This window comes from Dermacentor silvarum, chromosome 4 (assembly GCF_013339745.2).
Source record: "Dermacentor silvarum isolate Dsil-2018 chromosome 4, BIME_Dsil_1.4, whole genome shotgun sequence".
Classification (NCBI taxonomy): Eukaryota; Metazoa; Arthropoda; class Arachnida; order Ixodida; family Ixodidae; genus Dermacentor; species Dermacentor silvarum.
The window spans coordinates 5,977,985-6,001,430 of NC_051157.2; the positions used below are offsets into that span (position 1 = coordinate 5,977,985).

Consider the following 23,446-nt stretch of genomic DNA (forward strand, 5'->3'; position numbering starts at 1 on the left):
CGGAGCCCACACTGCACATGTTCGTACTCCGCAACGACGTTCTCTACCGTCGCAGCTTACACCCCAAAGGACCAGAATTTTTACACGTTGTGCCACGCCATCTCTGGATCTTAATTCTTGAGCAGTTGCATGACGCACCAACCGCAGGCCAATTCGGAGTTTCTCGCACTTACGACCACGTACGGCGCCGCTTCTACCGACCAGGCCTGTACCGCTCTGTGCGCCGCTAAGTTTCAGCCTGCGCGCTCTGTCAACGCCGCAAAAAGAAAGAAAAATTAGGGGCAGCTTCACATTAGTGGTGTGAAGACTGGACAAACAGCGAAGCTGGCGACCCCACCTAGCTTTATCTCGGTCCGCGGCCAAGTTTTTGCGAGGTTATGCTTCGAGACTCGGCCACGTTTTGCGCAAGATCACCCTGGAATCATCGACAGCCCAAGGAGCAACGAACACTCGGTCATTAAAGTATCTGGAGGCTTCTGGACGCTTAAACGCTTTTTCTCGGTTTAGCGGGCTCATAACTCCGGATATTCTGCGAATCATCGACCTTTCGCCGCCGCTTCGGCGGCTCGATACTCGAAATCGGACCGAAGTCGTCTCACTTGCTCTCGAGTAGGTGCGCAGCGTCTTTCGTGCCGCGCTTCCTACGCTTCGGGAGTGACTCTCTTCTTCGGCCGCCCCATCTTCGCGGCGATGTACTCGGCGCGGTGACGGCGGGGCTTTGGTGTCGCCGCATCGGCGACGCGGCGCTATATTAACCCTTTTCGCGGCGATCCCGTGGGCGCTGCCATGTTTGATCACGTGGTGACGCGTCCATTGCTCGCCTCAACTGCCCTTCGTTGCCTCCTTGTTTACAATGGAAGTGTATGACGCCGGCGCGGCTTAGAAAACCTCTGTTTTCGGAGATATCGTAGACGGTGGCTAGGTGGACGACACGGAGCTTTGATCACAGCTTCAGAGAACATGCAAAAGCGATTTCGGAACTGATTAAGCTATGTCCAAACGGCGCAAGCAGCGTATATGGTGCTTGTTCTAAAAGCGGGGCTAAATATGTATTCCAAGCTATCCAAGCTTTCCGATTATGAATTCAGTCAGGATTAATGTTTTTTGCTCTTTGTTATTTATTCGGCAAATATTTTGAAGCAGTGGCTTGTCAGTTTCTGACTCAGTGAAGTTCCACGATGCGGCCACTATCTGATTATTTTCTGCCTAATCGCTCGCAGGTGTGCTCAGTTCCGATAGATTTGTTCTTGCTGCGCACAAGGCTTGAAACGTAGCTGTTTTGTACATTGTAATACCTTGTAGCAAATATATATTATAGCTAGTCGCTCGGTAACTCTTGTGAACCGTCACGAAATATTCAACTTCGACCATTCGTGCGCCATAGGTGTAGTCCGTCATTTATTGTGCGTATACAGTGCGCATATATTCAAGTGTGCGCCCATTCACTTATTCTTGATACGTCGGTGATAGAGTGGGCGTAAGTTTTCCTGCCACTTGGGACAGATGTGCATAGATAACTTGCGCGAAACTATGACAGGAAGCGGCGCTACTCCCTTTGGCATTGTTTAACGAGTAGTACTCACTCTTGCCGACGTTCTGGGGATGAAGCCCTTTCTTTGAAGGTTAGCGATACAAGTCTGGTGGATGAGCAAATTTCTGTATCCTCGAGGAAAGCCGTACATCACGAAGTGCCGGTAACACGTTCGGACAGTTGCAGCAGCGGTCCGCGAACTTGGCCACACAGATCCATTCTATTCCTTAACATGCCAGTCACTATTTTTGCAGCCAATTATTGCACACGTCTTCAATCCACATGATTCAATATAGCATGATTGGAGCACAATGTGTTAGCAAAACTCAGTTGCATTTCCAACAACTGATCGCACGGAAGCAAAAAAAATTAAATTGTGGGGTTTTACGTGCCAAAACCAGTTCTGATTATGAGGCACGCCGTAGTGGGGGACTCCGGAAATTTGGACCACCTGGGGTTCTTTAACGTGCACCTAAATCTAAGTACACGGGTGTTTTCGCATTTCGCCTCCATCGAAATGCGGCCGCCGTGGCCGGGATTCGATCCCGCGACCTCGTGCTCAGCAGCCCAACACCATAGCCACTGAGCAACCACGGCGGGTGCACGGAAGCAAGGTAGGAGCGGTAATGGTTTCGTATTCGTACGCGGTCGCTGAGGAGAGGCATGGCGCACCGCGGTGAGAGCCATCTCGTTTCTCTAAAACAAACTGCTCTGCGAAAAGGGTCAATATGCCATGGGTCGGCCCAGTGACGTCACGGCTTAGCTCCGTGTCTGCGCAGCAGCGGCAACCACTCAGCACGGCGTGGTGACGTCACAGCTCGGCAAAGCTAAGGCGAAGCGATGCGGCGCGCACGATGATGTCACGGCCCACGTAGCTGTGGCGAGGCTCGGCGCGGTCCATGCATCTGGGGCGAAGAGTTGCTAGGCGACGCATGGTGACGTATACACTCGACGGACCATCGTCGAGCTTAAACAGCTTCGCTAGACCACAGGGGTATGTGCCATCGCGCTTGGACACTTTCTGCATGACCTCCAGGATCGGCCCACAGTCTTTGTTCGCATTAGCGGTTTAACCAAGAGCTTAAACAGCTCCACTGTTAAAACCTGCTGTGCTTCCCGCTGGACGTCGTCACCCCATCAATGTGCCCTCAGACCCATTCTTTCAAGTCGGTCTCGATCTTCTAGGCCTTTTTCCGACGTCGATATCTGGCAATAAGTGGAATATAGTTCTCTACCGCCATAAGAACAGCACTGACTTTAGCAGCAGGGGCGCTGCGGTATTGTGCCTGGCGGTCCCTCGGGACAAAGAATGCTTCACCTGCAGACCTGCAACTGTGGACTGCTGGGGCGGTATTCTGTAAGAGTCTACTTACTGTAAGAGTCCAATTAGTGGACTGTCCATTTAGGCTGCCGCTGATTGACTGCTGCTTCACGTGCAAGAAGGATACTGGCTGGCACCTTCCTGCACATCAAGCAGCAGCCAATCAGCGACAGCCGAAATGGACAGTCAACTAATTGGACTCTTACAGAATAACACCCCTGTTAGCGCTTCGTTGTTTTCTCAAGGCCAAGGAGCTAGCGACGAATTCATCGTCAACTGGGGCGAATGAACGAGCAGTTATGTCTTCGGCTGTTCGACCGTCCAGAGCTGATGGGCGAGACGAGTTACGGAACCCCAGGCTGCAATGAGTCATCGGCCTCGTGCGGCGCTAAAAAAGTTTAGCGTACGCTATACCATTGCGTACGCTATAAAATAGCGGGTCGTGACTGCGCATGCACAGAACGCTAAACGACCGATAGCGTATAACGTACGCACGCTATTTAGCGTTACTGTCTTTGCGTGGTTTACGTAGTTTACGTAAAACATGGCGGCGGTCCTCGCTGTCCGCTTTGAGTTGAATTTGGCGTTGCTTTTGTAGAATTCCCTTCGTTCGTAGCAAATGACTGCGTAAACTGCTTTCGCTTAGCCTTAGGCCGCTTCCACGACAGTGTATTATGGATAACCTTGAGTAGTTTTCGAGATCGCTTCTCGTTTCAAACGAGACAAAGCCTAACGAGGAAAACCTTCGAAATGTCACCTATCGGTGAAGTCGGGAGATAGGCGCGACGACCGCATATTGCCTCTGAGATCGGAATGTCTCGCAGGTCAACTAAAACTGTAATAAACGCACGCTGCTTAGCGTACGCCGTAATATAGCGTATAGCGTACGGTATACTATAACTGTCTAATGACAACGTCGTTTTCGGGGTGTTTCCGGGAAGCACCAGCGCAATCCCGGACTACGACGAGGCCCGGCACCGACTGTGACGCGCAAACCAGGAGCCCCTTCCGAGACGACAACAGCCGCCGCCCTCCCTGGAAACGGTGGCTTCCGCGAAGGCCAGTCTGCGGACCCTGTCAAACTGACCGTCACTGAGAGGCCACTAATACTTGCAAGGGGCCAACGTCGAGCATTCCCGTGGGAACCCTGTCGACGTTCGGTTCCCAAGTGGCCACCCGTTGCCTGGTGTGCGGGGGCGATCAAGCAACATGGGAGGCGCGGATCCCTGCTGAACGGTGTCACATCATGGGCGGGATATTGCGAACTGGTCGAAGTTTGTGATTGGCCAAGAAGAACTGCAATGAAATACCTCATCGAGTGAAAGGGGGGAATTAACTGCATGAAAAGCGGAGCTTGAGTGTTGTGAGGGACGCTCGACCATGTAGACGCCCAGACATGCAACGACTTAGCATGTAGTAAGCTCCCATCATCATGGAGCCCTTGTTTTAAACCATCATGCACATTTGTATATAAAACGCTTTTCTCGTCTCTTTGGACCTCTCCTGCTCCTGGCACTTGGTACGACACCAGCCATGGAACCTTCGTGGCTGCTCGGACCCTCGGACTTGACGACAGCGGCCATCGAGGAAAACGATGAAGCATTTGAAGGTAATAATAATAATTATAATGATAATAACAATTGTCGTTGCTGCTGTTTTCGTTGCCACTTACCGCGAAGCTCTCGAAGCAAGATCCACCGTTTCGGCAGGGCATCATGGCGCAATCGTGGAAGGCCGCCTCGCAACGCTTGCCAGTGAAGCCCCTGGCGCACTGGCAGCTGAACTCGTTGACGCCATCGATGCACGTGGCGCCGTTCAGGCAGGGAGCTGAAAACGAACGCGCAACAAGATCACGACGTTCGGCAAGGGCACAGTGCCTACATTCGCGCTGCAGGAAGGTCAGCTTGTCGCATGCATCTAAGCAGCGCTTCTTCGGTTTTTCAAATGGAATCCATGGGCAGGCTTTCCCGGAGGCTTGTGCGGCGCGCTGATTTTCAATGCCGCCGTCAGGTTTGCCCAGTCAGTTTCGTGGATGTGCGGTCTAGCTGCGAAAGTGACGCTGCAAAGTGTGCTGTGCGCGCAGGTCGTCCAAACCGTATACGCATCCAGTATGTAGTGTATCACAATAAACAAATCTTGGCAGTAACCTTGGCTAGTCAAAATATGAGCCACGCAGAGGCAATGACAGTAAAGCAGAAAGACGTTAATGATATGCGCGAATTGCTCAGTAAATAGTTGAACAGAAAAAATACGCATAACGCGCATGAATGCGAACAAGAGAAGCGCGACACAACGAGCTTTAGGCCGCTAAGTATTATGAAATAACTGAAAGCTCCAGCCGACTCAATTATTTGCTCTACTGAAACATCGGAGCGTAAGTTGCGGCGACATAGCGCAAGAGCTACTAGACTGTACAATCTGCCTTAATGTTGCATGTGATTTTACGCAGCTGCAGGTTTTGTACTCAATCGGCTCGCATGCCATCAACAGTCGATGTGTTTCCTCATGCTGCTAGGCTTGCAGCGCACAAGGCCGGTGCACCCAGTATAAATGCATCGATGTATAAAGTGGGATGAACCAGTGTCGCACGCTTCAGAAGCGAGCGGCAAACCCACCGGAAGCGCAGTCGTCTTCGTCGATCTCGCACGAGCTGCCCGCGTATCCCGGCGGGCAGAGGCAGCTGAACGAGTCCCGGCCGTCGATGCACGTGGCGCCGTTCTGGCACAAGCCCGGCGCGCAGTCGTCCGCGTCCAGCTCGCAGCGGGGGCCGCTCAGACCGGCGGGGCACAAGCACCGGTAGCCGCTCGGCTCGTCCACGCACGTCGACCCATTGGCGCACGGCAGCAGCCGCTTGCAATGGTCCGGCGCTGCAGCGACAACTCTCGCGCTCTATATTGGCCTTCCACAAGTCGAACCAACACCATTAAAGCGCATCGAAATTTTCTATAAGTGGCCACAGCGATAGCACGGACAGTCGAGGCCGCGGACAGCGCCGCCGCCGTCGTGCTGTCCGGCTATCGACGGTGAATGCGCGGAGGGTTAGCTTCCAGAGACGCGTTTGGCGCCAGGAACCATGAAGCAAAGCGAACGCTAAACCTTGGGAGAGCTGCTTAACTTTTATGTAGTATTCGGGCCACCTCAGAACCTTGTCACCACAGAGAGGAATGGAACCAGGTGCCTTGAAAACATACTTTGGTAACTACTTTTCTCCGCCGTGGTGTGCGCAACAAACAGTGGTCAGAGAACTCAACTGTCCAGCCAGTGTGAGCGAGCCTACATACTGATCACTCGATATGTTGCTCTGGCTACACTAAGTTATAATGCACTGTGAGTATGGATACACTATTTTAGCTGAAGAAGCTCTGCGACATATCGCAAAAGTACCGCAAGTTGCATTGTGTTGTTCTCCAAGCGGCCTCACGCGGCTATGCTGCTGGCGCATTCATGAATAAGAACTTGTGTCATGTCAACGTAAGTTTATTCTACTTGCCTCCTGGCGTCCTCAATCTCACAGAATAATTAAAGTAAGCCTGTTCTTGCACGGTTAAATTATGTCATGGATGGAGTTGTTCGAAAGGCTTTCAAGAAAGGCGACAAACATGTGGCATGTGTTCGTGCTTGAGAAGCTGGCGCGGATTCGCACGGTATGCGTATACCTATAACCACGAGAGTCGTGTCTTCGAGGGCGTCTTTCTTTTAGCACGCGTGAGCGACTGGAACGAGATATGCTTCACACACGGGTGGGCTTTACGATGCAAAGAAGGTGTTCGCGAACACTCTGGTGCAGCTACCGTAACTTCAGTAGCTTTTCAGTGCGGGTCAAGAAACTTAACGTACAATAGACAAGTGAGACCTCCAAACGTAGATGCCAGCATATGGACAAAAAAATGAGATCAACTGTCGCATAAGCGGGTCATATGTTTTCAGCTCATAACGAACTCCTCCGAATCTACTGCTTCGCATGCATCAGCCGAATAAACATGTTGGCTATTTGTTCCAGCATAAATTGCACATAGAAAAATGAACGGACACTTACCCACGCAGTCGGACTTGCTGATGGCGCCGGTGGCTTGCGTACTGAGTCCGGCGTCGCATGCAATGCAGGCAATTTGGTTTCTACCGGGTTGATAATGGCCAATGGGGCAGGCGGTGCAGGGCTTGAGTCCGTTTTTAGAGTACGTTCCAGCATCGCAGATATCTGCGGGACGATATACCACGACAAATTTATTGCCGCTTACGCAAACAATTGGTCGCCGACAGCTGGTTTTGGTACGCACCCTTCTGCTCCATTATGTGCACACGCACGCACTAAAGCCTGCAGTGAAGCAGACAGCAACTATTCACAAAATAGCATTGTTGCTCGTCCACTGTTAGAGGTGACAGGCTTTATATGCGCTTTTTATGCGATGATTGTGGCTTACAGCGCCTGGCAGGCTTTGAAAAAACTAAACCCTTCCGACTTGGCTAGCTGAAGGCATGGTCTCATAGCGGGATGCACCAGCCGAGTGCGTGTGTGTGCACAGAAGCATGCGCCATGTCGTGTCTTCCGGTGGCATACCATGCGGGGAGGTCCGACTAACAGCAGAGGGGCTATCAGTCTAGAAATGCAGCTGACACCGGTCACTGCTGGCAGGAAATAGTTTAATGCCCGACTGTATAACGGAAGTTAGCATGTGTATTGTACACATGAGTGACAGTATCTTCTGTTATTCAAAGAAAAAATGCCAGAAACTATCTCAGGATGACTGTCGACGTTAATACGCGATTGGCATTGAAGCACACACCGCATTGCCTCCGCCGAAGCGCGTCATGTTTGAGGCGCTGCAGCCAGGCTCTTCTCTCGCGATTCCCTCTGGGTACATCACGCTATCTAGCGGCGCCACCGCGAAGTTCCAAATTGGCCAGATTTTTCGACAAAGTGATCGAGCACAATTTACCTTGTTTAAGGAGCTTTGTCTGTCGCAAAATTAAACACGAATTACCAGCGAGAGATATTTCGTAGTCTCTCTGTTGGGGCCTGCGTGAGTGAGACGCGACACTGATATGACCAGGCATGCACACTCAGTGTACGAGGAGTGGCAAGCACTTTGACGCACCTCTGCAGGACGTGGAAGAGTCGGCACTCCATTGCCCTGTCGACAAGCCGGCTGGGCATTTCTTGCACGATGTCTGGCCGTTCTGGTCCTGGTAAGCATCCGTACCGCATGCAATGCACGGCTCTTTGCCGGTTGTGGACCAGGTCCCAGGCTTGCAGAGCGCTGTTTTGTGGTAGAAAAGGCAAGCTGCATCCCTCAAGGTAAATGCTAGGCGGTAGCTACGAGCATTCGTTTACTGCGCATCGAGGCCCTACACGGGTGCGAGACGTGAGGCTCGTAAAACGATCCCCAATCTGTTTTTATTACAATTTCCTGACGTCCCATTTACGTAACCACCGAAGCAAGCAACGGGCGGTGTACTGCAGCAATGTATGAACGGCCCAATCAAACCCTTTTCTGGTTCATAGGAGGTCACTTTTGTTTGCTTTCAAAAGAAATAACACCGCCTGCCTTGAGAGGTTCTTATCTGTTGACAAGAGGCGAGGAACACGCAGAAGTGGAGAGGGTTTCGGTGGGGCCGAGCAAGCGCAGTGAAAGCTGACAACCGGGTGAGAAGGGTGGTGCGACCGTCTGCGATTGGCTCGCTTCCCCTTAGTTAATTTCCGTTGGCTGGTCAAAAGTCGCGGCGGCGTGCAACGGAAGGATAAAGTTACCGCTAAAACGCATCGCCAGCGAAGAGTTAGCAGAGCGATGTCGTATATGTGTAGAAAGGGCTCGACAAGGTTATACTGCCACGTAAAAAAAAAAAAAAAAAATATTGTACGCAAATAAATCCATTCTCCCCGGCAGGTCCGAGTAGCCAGTGCCAGAGTGATCGGTGAGCAGCGAACTTGTACTCTTTTCGCAACTGGACATTCTTCGGCAATTCCGAAAAAAATCTTGGTTTTGTTCGGCATAATAATGCATCTTAATTGCGTACATGTCAATGTGACGCGGTGAGTTCTCGCGGTTGTGTAACGTCGCGTGACAGACAGGAGAAGTGGGCGCAGCCCGAAACCTTTTGACCAATAGCAGAGGGCTAATGGCGAGGAAGGCGTAGAATCAGAAATAATAATTATTTTTTGTTCGGTCTAATCATGCATGATGTGTGTGCACACGTCATAGCAGATGGGGAGTTCTCGCGGTTTCCGTGACATGAGTGCACAGCAGCGCGAACTAAAACATATACACAATTAGAATGATACATACGGGGACAAGCGCTAACAAGTTAACAAGGCGCTGCTATGACCTCATGATGCAAAAGCAACTGGCCCAATCTTTCACCTTACTAAGTTTCTGTGACGTCGAGTGACAGAGAAACGAAGTGGCCTGAGACGTTTTTGACGAATCGTAGAGGACTGATTGCATAAATGAAGCAGAAACATTTGGAATAGCTTTGCGTTATAGCGCCCACGATGTGCTGTTCTTTTGCTGCTCGGTGCATGCGCGTCTGCTTGCTTCGCAGAGAAAAGGGTCGACAAAACCGTTCGGGGCCCGTCATGGACACCAGCAGAAAGGGGTATGCCACCCGCCGGTGGCTGGCGTGTTCACAGCAGGGGTCTGGTGAGCTTGGCTCGCTGTAAATCGAAACGCACTAGCTGCGATAAGAACAGAGGCAAAGCAGACCCATGTTGGAGTATTTAACTACTACTGTGATGGCATGATATTTTGTTTGCAATATATTTGTTACAGTGCATAATATATCAGTTATTGTGTTTAATCCAACGGGCGGAAAGCTGGCAGAATGATTACGTGCAACAAAATGTCGCGCATCAGCGCTATTTAATTTATATTAATGATATAGCAACTAACATAAATGCAACGATTCGACTATTCGCAGACGACTGCGTAATTTATAAGGAAATAGCAAGCCCTACCGACATTACTCACCTGCAGTCTGCCCTCATCAAACTATCAGAATGGTCTTCTGTTTGGCAGATGCAAATCAACATAGACAAAACAAAACATCTAAAGTTTAGCCCCGCATTCTAAACACAGGTCAATACATACGCAATTAACAATATACCTATTGATTCAGTCTCTACATTTAAATACCTAGGAATAAAATGTAATTCTAGTTTAACATGGAATGATCACATAGAACACATAACTTCTATATCATTAAAGAAACTCGGCTTACTCAAGCGGCGCCTTCATCTCGCTACACGTGACACTAGACTATTAGCATATAACTCGCTTATTCGGTCTTCGTTAAAATACGCTTCCATCATTTGGCATCCCCATCATGTCACCGGGACTAATCATCTCGAAGCGGTCCAAAACAAAGCCGCACGGTTCATCCTGTCATCTTACTCGCGATTCCGAAGATTCACCAAACTGAAGGACTCCCTCAAAATGTCATCACTCGCCATTAGCCTTTTTTCACACTATGCACCATAGTAACACGTCATTTTCCCGCTCACACATTTCTCCAGCGCATCACATATCGACTAGGTTAGACCACGCGTACAAAGTCAAACCAATTTTCGCTCATACTGAAAATACCGGAACTCACCTCTAGCACTATCTATAGATCAACGGAATTCATTGTCATCTAGCATTGCCACTATGAATGATCCTCAATCTTTTCAATTGGCGCTGCAATCCTTTCTTCAACGTCAAGGCATTTCACAATATTTTTCTGTTTGTATACAGTAACAGTTGGCGTTTTCATTAGAAACTGGCACAAATCACAAAAGTTACCCACCTGATGCTCGCATTGTTTGTTAAGAGCTTCCATGATTGTACCTGAAAAGCATTTCTTTTTTACACTGAACTGACTGTGTATTATACATTCTTTTTGTATTTATATTTTTACATTGTATTATAAATATATTAGGACACGATGTGGACTTGTCCGTTACCTGTATTTGTATTACACCTTTTTGCTTTTTTTCAACCCGCCGGGGTGGCTCAGTCAGCTAAGGTGTTGCGCTGCTGGGCATGAGGTCGCGGGATCGAATCCCGGCCACGGCGGCCGCATTTCGATGGAGGCAAAATGCAAAAACGCCCGTGTGCTTGCGTTGTAGTGCACGTTAAAGAACCCCAGGTGGTCAAAATTAATCCGGAGCCCTCCACTACGGCGTGCCTCATAATCAGAACTGGTTGTGGCACGTAAAACCACAGAAAGAAGAACCTTGTTGCTTTTAGTTTTTGTTCACCATGCTATATTTTGGACTTGCATTCTTGTGTCTACTGAATTGCCATTTTCACCTGCAGCACCCCGTTTCAGCACACTCCCCCCCCCCCCCCCCCCCCCATGTAATGCCCTTCTACGCCTTTAGGGGATCCAAATAAATAAATAAAATAGAGTCGACGCACACGCTGCGAGTCGGACGCATGGGCATTGCGGTGGGTCTGCTAAGGACAGCGCTGGAGTCGCGGTCCTCCCAAAAAATTATCTCTCTTCTTCCGCATCATTTGATGTTTTAGTGAAGCTTTTTTCTGCACCCGTGACGGAGTGGCGCGTGCGCCGATGGTGACCACGAACCTCGGCATTCAGATTCAGAGCTCGCCTTTTCCGTAAGAGTTGTCTTGTTGGCCGGGCAGGGAACGCACGAGTCGGCTGCTTCCCGGTCGGAGTACGTTCCTATTGGGCACGGCGTGCAGCTCGGCTCGTTGCCGTAGAAGGTCCCCACGGGGCAGTTCACTGGAAACAAGAATATATGCAGTAGCATTTACAAACCGCTGCATCTTTTATTCATACCCGAGCTGAGAACCATTTCCTCTCATCGCAGCTTGCCGTCGCCTTCAAGTACACGCGAAGTGGACAAACACTCTCCTCAGGCAACAGCCGAATCGATTTTACTGAACCTTTTCAAAGGTCTAAGTCATGTGAGTATGAAAATAATTTTTCTTACCTAGGCCCTCAATTGTATTCATAAAAATTGAGAAATGTCGCAAAAAAAAAAAAAAAAAACATTGGCAGTTTGGCGCTCTTCAGCGCGGAACAAGAAAAAAAAAAGTAAAAGAACGGCAGGCCCTGGTGGTGAACTCAATGCTTTAGCAACAGCCACTCCCACCAGCTGATAGTCCGTGCCGGGTGCAAAAACCTTGCAGTAATTATCGAGCGTGAATATAGTGCAATGGTCAGCCTGCACTGCTTCCACTTGGATATTATCTCAGACACTGCAGTTGGGAGACCAGAGGCCAAGGTGGGTAAGTATTGTGCGGAAGCAATCATTCGGCTACCTCACGCACCTTTTGCCGACGTTCGTTTGCAACACAAAGTGCGTTCAAGTAACGAAACCTTTCATGTGCTCGTCTATTAGCAGGTTCATGTGCTGTAAGATTACGTCACGCGTTTTTACTGCTTGATTGCGCAAAACAAAGATGCGCTCAGATTCACTACTCTGTGGCTCAGAATTTCATGCTACAAAAACCGATTTGCTTGGTTTGTGGATTGTATGCAGCGCGAGCAATGCGGTGATATAGGCACATTTTCCATTTGCATCGCCTTAGATGCCGTTGCGACAACACTACTTCGTCGTCAGCGTAGCGCAGGGAACAGAAACAGCAAACGCAGCCTTTTAACTGCTCTCGATGTAATACATGGCACGTATTCTGCGACGGTCGCGTCGGCGATACTATCGCTTTTTGGAGCGCAAACAAGAGACACGGCACAAAAGAGAGATGAAACACAGGACAGTGTTTCACCTCTCGTGTGTTGTGTTTCACCTCTCTTTTGTGCCGTGTCTCTTGTTTGCGCTCTAAAAAGTTTATCAAGTATGCACCAACTAGGCCCACAAAAAGTTCTTCTAAGATACTATCGCCTTCGCGCGACGTATACAGTACTCAACCAGCCAATCAGCTCATTCGATTTTGCTCAACCAACCAATCAGCGCGCGCCTGACGGCGATACTGTCGCCGAGGCGACATATATCGCCGAAAGTGATCATCGCAGAATAGGTTCCCATGTCGCAGTTTTGTAAGCAACTGCCGATAGAGCACTTCGCCATTTAGCACCTCAACTTACAATTTACGTGCGAACCTCACTTCGCTCTGTTTTGTTTTGCAAAAGCACAATATATAGTGTTATTTATTAAATTATATGTGCTATATACAATCTCTTCTCGCGTTATAGCAATTCTGAAACGCGCTTTTTTTGTGACATTTGCCTTCGCTGCGGAGTCTGGAGTTGTGCAAAGTTCAAGTGACAAGTTAGAAAAATTGGCTATAATTACCTTAACACACAAGAGCTCAAGTTCTTTTTCTTGCGTGACTTTATTGCAAAAAGAGTTGTAATTCTTTTTTGTTTTACTGCTAAAACAGACTGTTCTCTTGAAAGAAAAACACTCGCACTGCAAATCACTCTTGATGCGATTGCACAATTTTATTGCTCTTGCTATGATTATTTTATTGAAGTTGCGTCACCTTGCTAGTGTTTTCATTTATTGCACCCCATTGACGCAAAACTCCGAGATAGCTTCCACCTTAAACGCATTCGAAACGTTCTTCTTGGGCCTTAAATTTGTCCATCAGAAGTGCTTCGTCGTGGGCTCGGCAAGGTCGGTGTGGCTCATTCATTATTTTCGTGCCCATGTTAGAATATGCGTGTTGGAACGTTCAGCTGCTATAGCACTTAATATTAAGCTTTTTCTTGCTGTAAGAACTATTCCGAGGCGCCATTTTATTGCGATAGCAATTAGGGCGCTGAAGGGGCGCTTGCAGCGCCGCCATCGGGCTGTCGACGCGGATAGGTAGCCCGCGTGTGGAGGGTCAACTCCAAGTATTGGGGCGCTGGTTATTGCGAATCAGTCCTGCAATGCCGCAAGGTGGGGCAAGTTCTCATGGAGGCTGCTTCGAGTTGTCAATTGATTCGCCCTCGCTCTGCGATCTGCTAGCCTCCTGGTCAGCTCAGATGGTAGAGCGACCACTACGGAAAGGCGTTGGTCCCGGGTCCGAATCCCGGACCAGGAAGAATTTTCCCTCAACTGCCTAGCTTTCTTTCTGAGACGGTTATCATTGTATCTTCGTGGTACATTCAGGTGGATGACAATCTTCCTTTTCGTGGCACTTCCTCTGCCTTGCGAGATTGGTCCTAGACAAACTGTATACAGATCAACTGTAAACTGATACGCGTCATCTTATCCCCTTCCACAATTTCTTTCCCTCCTCATACTAGTTAACTTCTTTGGCCTGTGCTACGAATTGGTAATCGGAGGAGAAGCAGGTATAAAGGATCTATTAACCAAACGAGAGAAACACACCTGCTATCTTGCTGTGTTCAAGAGGAGCATGATAGAAGTAGCTCATTCTCAATTCTATTACTAGCGCTAGGTGGCGTCTCTGTTCTTTCTTAGGGAAAGAGCACCATGCCATCATCATAATCACCTGTTGCTCAGCTCCCTGCTTTTCAAGTGTACAGTTGCAAGAGCTTGTGAGAGCTGCGTCTTGTTTTTTCCTATGTTCATTGGTAAACATGAACTCGTCGAATGAATTCGTAAGACAGTCACTCATACGAGCATAATTACTTTCAAGTCCTCGCGCCAACTTACCGCACAAAAGTCCATTGGAGACCTGGCCTCTTCCGCAAACAGATTTTATTGAGTGCGTTGATTCCACGAGGAAGGCCTCCGGCAGCAGTTCGGCCACGGTGCTATTCACAGCTTCCATCGATGCTTCCTCTAGAATCTCTGTAAGTGCCGCTTCTTCAGCTGTGCTCGGGTGAAAAAGGCTGGCGTTCTTGCATTGCTAAGTAATGAAAAAAGAAATAGCCAGTCAGTGGTTTGGAACTATCCGTGCCATATAAGAAACAGCAGACGATGGCGAAATACAATCCTCCTTTTTCTTCTTCATCGTCAGCAGCAGCAGTCTATATTTATGTCCACTCCAGGACGACGGCACCTCTCCCTGCGATCTCCATACACCCCTGTATTGCGCTAGCTGATTCAAACTTGCGCCTGCAAATTTCCTAACTTCATTACCCCACCTAGTTTTCTGTCGTCCTCGACTGCGCTTCCCTTCTCTTGGTACCCAACTCTAACGGTCCACCGGCTATCCATCCTACGCATTACATGGCGTAGGATGGCGTATCCTCATTTTTCTTCATAGGCATGCAACCGTGATGAAACCTGACTGTCAAAAAGGCATCAGTACACACACATACAAAAAAGAAAGACAAGAGGCAGCAACGCGCTTCGCACTGCGCAACCAATTAACCAACTACTGAAGAGCTTCAGTTTGGAAGCGCAATGCCAAAATACGAACGGGGAAGGGTAAACTCTATAGCGCTTGTGTCACGGGAATATCAAGGCCGAACAAGGTGCATGACAACTAGGCTCTACACTTGTCAAGTCCGCTTTGGAAGCGCACCATATTGACCGTTTTCGTGGAGCAGTTTGTTCTGGAGAAACGAGATGGCGCTTTTGACGGTGCGCCATACGTAGCCTCAGCGAAAGCACATGAATACGAAAGCATTACCGCTTCTGACCTGTTAGCGTGAAATCAGCTGTCGGAAATGCAACTGGGTTTTCGCCCATGCACTCTGCTCCATTCATGCTGCAAAATGTGGAGCGGTGGATTAAAGGCGTCTGCAGTAGTTGGCTGCAAAAATAGTGACTGGCATATTGAGGAATAGAATGAATATGTGTGTCCAAGTTCAATGACCGTTGCTACATACGGATAGCCTCTGTTGCCGGCCCGTCTCGATGTACGACTTCCCTCGTGGATAAAAAAAATCACTTATCCGCCAGCGTTGTATCGCTAACCTCCAAAGAAAAGACTTCAACCCCAGGAACATCGGAAAGAGTGAGTACCGCTCGTTGAACAATGACAAAGGGAGTGGCGCCACTTCCTGGCATAGTAAGTTTCACGCCCGTTACCCACACACATCTACACAGACTCCCACGCAAACTTACGCACACTTCATCGCCAACATATTAAGAATATGTGAGTGGGCGCACACTTGAATCAATGCATCAAAGCATAGGGGCAGCGATCGCATCGACAGCACACGAATGGTCGAAGTAGAATATTTCGTGACAGTCCACAGGAGTAAGCGAGTTACTAGCGATACTACATATTTGCTACAAGCTATTACAAAGAACGCCGTGGTGGCGTGGAGCAGAGGTAGAATACCTGGCCTCAAATCTGAAGGTCGTAAGTTCGAATCCTACTCCAGTCCACTACATCTTCAGGCATGGAGTGGTGCCTGACACCGGCAAGAAAAAGATATATTGCCAAGAGCTAGTGGGGCTATACTAGTTCAGGTGCAACCAAACTAGGAAGGTCCACTAAGCTTCATCAAAGTCACTCCCTCACCAGAACAGGAATTGGCCTCCCTGGTGCAGTATTCGGCCGCTATCTCCCTAATGACTCCTACAATTAACCCATGGCCCTCAGTTACCAGTGGCTGCGGAGCACCTGACCAAGGCGGCGGTCAGACCTGCTACGCGGCAGAGGGTGCTAGGAATCTCTGGGTCCGGACAGGCCGCCAATGGAAACTGAACCTGGCAACGCTCAACACGCGCACCCTCTCCAGTGTGGCTAGCTTAGCAGGACTATTTCAAGAATTATCAGGCATTGCCTGGGGTATTATTTGCCTTAGTGAGGTTAGAAAAACTGGTGAGGTGCACACAGTGCTGACTAACGGCCACGTCCTCTGCTACAGAGGTCTTCCAGATAAGAGAGAATCCGGGATAGGATTTCTAGTCCATAACAACATAGCGCGCAACATTGATGAATTCTACAACATTAATGGGAGAGTAGCAGTCATCGGAGGCGAATTACAACAAATGATTGAGGACCTTAATCGAGAAAGTGTAAGAATTGGGTTGAAGATGAATATGCAGAAGACAAAGATAATGTTCAATAGCCTGGCAAGGGAACAAGAATTCAGGATCGCCAGTCAGCCGCTAGAGTCTGTAAATGAGTACGTTTATCTAGGTCAATTACTCACAGGGGACCCTGATCACGAGAAAGAAATTTGCAGAAGAATAAGATTGGGTTGGAGTGCATACGGCAGGCATTGCCAAATCCTGTCTGGGAGCTTACCACTGTCGTTGAAAAGAAAAGTGTACAATCATTGCATTCTACCGGTGCTAACATATGGGGCAGAAACTTGGAGGTTAATAAAGAAGATCGAGAACAAGTTAAGGAACGCACAAAGAGCGATGGAACGAAAAATCTTTGGACTAACGTTAAGAGACAGGAAGAGAGCGGTGTGGATCAGAGGACAAACGGGGATGGCCGATATTCTAGTTGACATTAAGCGGAAGAAATGAAGCTGGGCAGGCCATGTAATGCGTAGGATGGATAACCGGTGGACCATTAGGGTTACAGAATGGATACCAAAAGAAGGGAAGCTCAGTCGAGGTGGGCAGAAAACCAGATGGGGTGATGAAGTTAGGAAATTTGCAGGCGCAAGTTGGAATACGCTAGCGCAAGACAGGGGTAATTGGAGATCGCAGGGAGAGGCCTTCGTCCTGCAGTGGACATAAAATATAGGCTGCTGATGATGGTCATGATGACGCTGATTACAAAGAACAAAACAGCTACGTTCCAAGCCTTGTGTGCAGCAAGACTAAATCTATTGCAACTTGGCATATCTCCGACCGATTAGGCAGAAATTATTCAGTTAGTAAGCGCACCGACGAACTTCACTGAGTCAGAAACGCGACAAGCCTCTACATCTATGTATTTGCCAAATAAAAACGGAGAGAAAAACACACTGATCCTGATTCAATTCATAAGTGGAAAGCTTGGATAGCTTGGAATACATTTTTAGCCTAGTTTTTGGAACAAGCACCATATACGCTGCTTGCACCGTTTGGACAAAGCTTAATGAGCTTCGCAAGCGCTTTTGCCTGTCTTCTGAAGCTGTGGCCAAAGCTTTGTGTCGACCACCCAGTCAATGTCTACGATATCACCCGAAACTGGTTTCCTGAGCCCCACCGGGCGTAATGTACGGAGGCAACGGAAGCAGCTGAGGCAAGCAATGGACGCGTCACCCCGTGATCAAACATGGCAGCGCCCACGGGATCACCGCGAAAAGGGTCAATATGTGAGCAGTTTTCGTCTTCGCACTGTTCGCTCTTCTTGTCGTTTTACTCCCCTACAACCACCACCCAGCTGCTGTTCAGGTGTCAGCAGATTCACCTCAATACAGTTGCTGCGGTCACCGGTAATTTTCTTCGATCGTTTCCTTTCATTTTATTTATATATTCCTTCATTCAAATAAGCAACCAATCACTGCTCTGACGGCTCCCGTATGCTTTGACTGAGACACTAGCCACCATATGAAAATAATACTGACATAATATTTTTGACTTTTAGTTTTTTTAGTTAAATAGAGACCCCCGAAAATGTACTGGCAAGTCACAGTGCGCCCTAAATAACTTCCTACAATAACTTTTCTGCGAACTAGTTTCGCTTACCAGGAGGTGCATGTGTCGTGGTGTCTAAAGTAGTCACGTGGGAATTTGGGACGCCTTGGCACGTGCTCGGGCTTCCTCGGTGGTCGTGTTAAGCCGCTACACCTGGCCTTGCGATGTGCTTCACCGCACGTTGAAGCACTAGATTCCCTTGTCAGCGCAAGTAGTCGCTGAAAGGTATCGATCGAGGCTCCTGTACGACAGCGACCATCCGAATACCACATTGTGCATCTACGATTATCCATCCCTGACATTCCTGGACTGCCTGAGCCGGCGCTTCCAACCAATGGGCGTTGCGTATGTCTCGGGTAGTCCTGGACAGTCCGAGAAGACAAATAGAAGAGGCCCTAGTGACTCACCTGGCAAGTTTCCACCAAGTGCGTTGCATTAAAGTCGCCATCAAAAGGAATCCTGAAGGAGATCTTGAGGTCGAACTCGTCGTCGGACTGGCTCCTGGCGACGCGGACGCCGGTGTCCCTCCTCTGCACTCTGGGGACATTGTCCAGCGGCTTCTTGGCGTCGCACGCAATGTCCACGTTGTCGACCGTGCAGCCCCGGCTGGCTTCGCACATCCCAGGGAACCGCGCTAGCTGCTTGGACAACTTTTCGAAGAACCTTTTCTTCAGCTCAGCCTTGCGCTTTTCGCTTATTTGGCAGGAGTTTGTAGCAAACTTGAAATCTACGGTAAAGTCTGTCTTCTTGCTCCTTGACGAAACTGCGTAAAACAAAGGCGAAGAGCATTTGCTAATATATATATATATATATATATATATATATATATATATACAGGCTGTTCGGAATGAAGCTTTACGGAATTTGTAGAAAACGTCTGTGGCAGGTAGCATAATTCTTATCATTGAGCTGGGTTATTCGATGAGGCGCTCATTATTAGTAGCACGAGAAATTGAACACATTCTACTAATTACCAACAGTTCACTAATTAACTTCCTAGCTAATTACTTTACGACACAAGTGTGGGACGAAATACAAATGCATTTCATTTACTTTTGTGCGTGAATGTATAAAACAGCATTTTGGTAAAAAAAGTAAATGCTCCAAACGGGTGTCATTCTGGAAATTCATTCCAAGTGGATACGCCGGACGCGTACCCTAGCGACAGGTGCCCCTCGCGCGGATACAGGGCGACACTCGCACACGTGCTCTGGGAGTGTAGATATGCTCATCCCGACTCTACCTCGGACAAGTGGGAGAAGTCCCTCAGAAGCTCGCTTCTCGCCCACCAGCAATGGGCCGTCCAGCAGGCCCACGAAGCGGGAGCTAGGTATTCCCTGTCGGTCCCTTTATGGGAGACGCCCGCTACGCGCTAAGCGCGTCCTGCAGGACCTAAATAAAGTTTTTCCAGCCCAGTCCTGTCGTAAAGTAATTAACTAAAATGTGAATTCGTGAATTTTTGTTAATTAGTTGAATATATGTTTCGCTTTCTAGTGCGACTAATGTCCGCCGTATCGAATAACTCAGCTTAATGATAAGAATTATGCTACCTGCCACAAGCGATCTCTAAAAATTCCGTAATGCTTAAGTTTAAACACCCGGTATATATATATATATATATATATATATATATATATATATATATATATGCACACGAGAAAAGGAGGCAACCCGCAACTTGCTAACCATAAATACTCAAGTTAGTGGACGAAGAATTGGTGGTGCAACGTGCGCGTAATGCGGAGGTTGCGGGTTCGGCTCCCGCGGGCGACAAGTTATCTTTTCGTCCACTCTCATTTTCCTTTTCTTCATTATTTTGTACATTCCAATTTCAACCACATTTAATTTCTTCGATGCTTTCCTAGGCTACATTGTCTGTTTACTTTATGTGGTCATGTTATATATATATATATATATATATATATATATATATATATATATATATATATGGCCTTTTGAGCATGGCCTTCAGAGTGCCGTTGAACTTTTCAACCAAACCGTTGGCCATGGCGTGGTACGGAGTGGTCCGGAAAAACTTGACCGAAAGCAGTCGACCGACTTCCTGCATGAGCTCAGAAGTGAAACTTGTACCTTGATAGGTGACTACCTCTCGTGGCAAGCCCACTCTGGAAAACATTTCAAGTAGTGCTTCGGCGACGCTAACAGAATCGATATTAGCGAGCGCTATGGCATCAGGATAGCGTGTCGCAAAGTCAATAAGGGTCAGGACATAGCGATTTAGACAAGTTAGCCGCCACTGCAGCACAGTTAGGCTTGTCTGGCGCTGAACTGCGCGAATGGATGGAAAGAGAACAGGTTAGGCAGCGGGACGAACGAGCAGCTGAGCGCGAAGCAGCGAAAGAAGCAGCAGAAAGTCAGCGGTTAGCCGACGAAAGACAGCTACAAATCTTGCAGCTCAAGTTCAAGCTGCAAGAAGGAGCGCAGAGCCAGACATCTGCCCCAACCGCGCCTGTAACGTCACCAAACCTACCCTGCTTCAATCCCCAGAAGCTACTGCCGCTGTTCGACGAACGACGCGACGACCTCCACGCGTATCTGCAGAGGTTTGAACGCGTAGCCACTGGACAGGACTGGCCTAGTGATAAATGGGCTGTCGCCATAAGCATGTGCCTGACTGGTGAGGCATTAACTGTGATTGGGCGTATGACTGCTACTGACTCCCTGGATTACGAGAAGCTGAAGAGGGCGCTTCTTCAACGCTTCAGATTCACAGCCCAAGGGTACAAAGAGAAATTTCGTAAAGTTCGACTAGAAGATGGCGAAACAGGAAAACAGTTTGCCGCACGGATCTCAAGCTACTTTGATAACTGGATCGCGATGGCTGAGGTTTCTAAAACGTTTGAAGGCCTCCGGGATCACGTTATCGCTGAGCAGTTCTTGCGTTGCTGCCACCCCAAGCTTGCCATATCCTGTAAATATATTGTAAACCTTTGTCCCCGTAACTATTATATATATTGCGAGACAACGTTTAGGCGGTCACTCTCTTCTTTATTCTCTTCAGCGAGAGCCCCACCACCAGGCCAAGAATGGTGATGATGATTATGTACAGATGAGAATAAGAAACATATAAATAATGCTCACAATATATATATATATATATATATATATATATATATATATATATATATATTGTCACGGGACACATGAAGTTACAGAAATCGGCCTGAGGTTCTCGATGTTCGGGGCCTTGCGGGCTTGGGAATGAGCACCATGCAGGCCGACTTCCATTCTGCAGGAACCACGCCGCTCTTCCAGGACTCGTTGATCTTGTCGGTGAGAAAGATGATCGATGGGTCGTCGAGGTTTATCAACATTCTGTTGGTGACTCCGTCCGGACCCGGCGCAGACTTGCGGTTGAGCGCGAAGGTGGCCTGTCTGACCTCGGCAACGGAGAAGTCTTCGTCCAGCTCGGGGTCCACCTCCGCCAGTATGGTGGCGCCATCTAGTTAAGGCGCCTGCAAAAGCCGCATGCACAGGCGCAGACTACGAGATGCCATTCAGACGAGGCGCTCAATAAACGCGATCCCGATGTGAGATGTGCGGAACGTATTCTCGGTACCTCTTCGGTACAGGTTATGGCGTCTCCCGCAAGGTACGAACCGCTGCTGAAGGAGCGAATCGTAGAGCTACGTGCGCGGCTACAGCATCATCGGGCGCAGCAGACTGCTGTGCAGAGAGCATTACAAACCGCAGCTCGCCGTCGACGCCGGGCGGACAGTTGAGATCGCTCTCGTAAAAACGAGGCGAAGAGACTTTGCCGCGAAGACCCTGGTGTACCTGGTACCGAAATTAGACAGTTTTATCAGAGCGTTGCTTACGCTCCGCTGCGCGAACATTTCAAGCACACCGCTGGCTGCTTGAACTGTGTGGATTTCGCTTCTTTGACAAGCGCGTCTTCCAGAGACGCCGGTAACGCGCGCTCAGCGTGGCTGTAAAACGACAACGCAACCAGTCGACCCACCCTAACGCTCCGCTCACACGGCTTTGTTGCGGAGCGTGGGCAGCGTTCTTCGTTCCGCTGCCTATGTGAGCGTTGTGCGCACGCGCAGTAGAGTTCCCGCACTATCCGAAAGCGCGCGCCGCACAGAAACACCTTAAAACGGCGCTTGCATGTAGGCTTCCTAAGACCTTCTGTTCGCCTCTCCTCCTCGCACCCAGCACGGCCTCTTATTGGTCGCCTCCTTTCCCAGCACGCCTCTTCTTCTCTACTGGTCATGTGACCTGCCCTCCCCCGGCGCGGCTCTCATCCTCTTCTGGTCACGTGAGCTGCGTGACACCGACCAATGCCTCCTACAAAAGGAGGCATTGCACCGACAGATGGACGGACAGACGACGGACAGACGGACGGACGACGCAGCCTCGACCTACAACAGCTCCGCTGTTATTGACCAAAAGGTCTCATGTAGAATCGAAGAATTTGTTTGTCGTGTTATACAGGCAAACACAGCACAAGAACACGGCGTCCAAACACTGCAGCATTAGTCACAAAAAAAAAGGCAAACCAAAAGAAATAATTCCTAGGCACATCTGTAAGTTCGTCCCTTCCATCTCTCCGCGAAGTGCTCTTGCACAGAGCGTGTTAGCGGCTTCGGAGCAAAAATCGAACAATTGTACAACGTTTAGCACTTATGTAAAGTCTCTTCAGCGGACACTACGAGGCATTTTTAGTAAAGTTTATGATTTATGATTATTTAAATGTCTATGAAATTTTTACAGCAGGCTCCTTTGTTGCACGTAGTTGAAGTTGTGGGCAAGAATTACGAAAATTTAAGCAACCCTATATCCGCTGATTGGAAGCTCGTACCCGCACAATCTGGCCATGGGAATTTCAATTTCTGTTTTCTCGAGAAAGTGCTCCAGTGTCCTCCCTGTTTTGTCTGCTTGCATCGATAGAGAGCTTCTGGCTTGAAGACGAACTCGTAGCCTTGATCGCAGTAAACACTGCAGAATTGACGCTCAGTCTCCGAGTCGCACGTCACGAAGCCGTGTTTCGGCGGTGGGACATAAGGGCACTTGTAAGCTGTAAAGGTAAGAAAAATACAAAAATTAATAAGAGCAGACCCTTGCAAAATACAGCGGAGAATTTTCAAATGCAGACGACATATATAGGACGCTAAGTCATGTTATTAACAGCGAAGCTATTTAAGGCAGCCTTAATTTGTGGTGCGTAGCA

At 48.8% G+C, this 23,446-nt stretch overlaps 1 protein-coding gene across 2 annotated transcripts in view; it reads right to left on the reverse strand.

Moving 5' to 3' along the window:
* Positions 1–23,446, reverse strand: part of LOC119449360 (sushi, von Willebrand factor type A, EGF and pentraxin domain-containing protein 1-like) — a 224,195-nt gene that overhangs the window by 113,645 nt on the left and 87,104 nt on the right. For both annotated transcript variants that reach the window (XM_037712534.2, XM_037712533.2), the window contains exons 12-19: positions 23,078–23,293; positions 18,660–19,015; positions 14,425–14,620; positions 11,418–11,576; positions 7,949–8,110; positions 6,889–7,050; positions 5,468–5,719; positions 4,525–4,679 (exon numbers count right to left, since the gene is read on the reverse strand). In XM_037712534.2, coding sequence (XP_037568462.1) covers positions 4,525–4,679; positions 5,468–5,719; positions 6,889–7,050; positions 7,949–8,110; positions 11,418–11,576; positions 14,425–14,620; positions 18,660–19,015; positions 23,078–23,293 — 1,658 coding nt within the window. The remainder of the gene's footprint in view (positions 1–4,524; positions 4,680–5,467; positions 5,720–6,888; positions 7,051–7,948; positions 8,111–11,417; positions 11,577–14,424; positions 14,621–18,659; positions 19,016–23,077; positions 23,294–23,446) is intronic.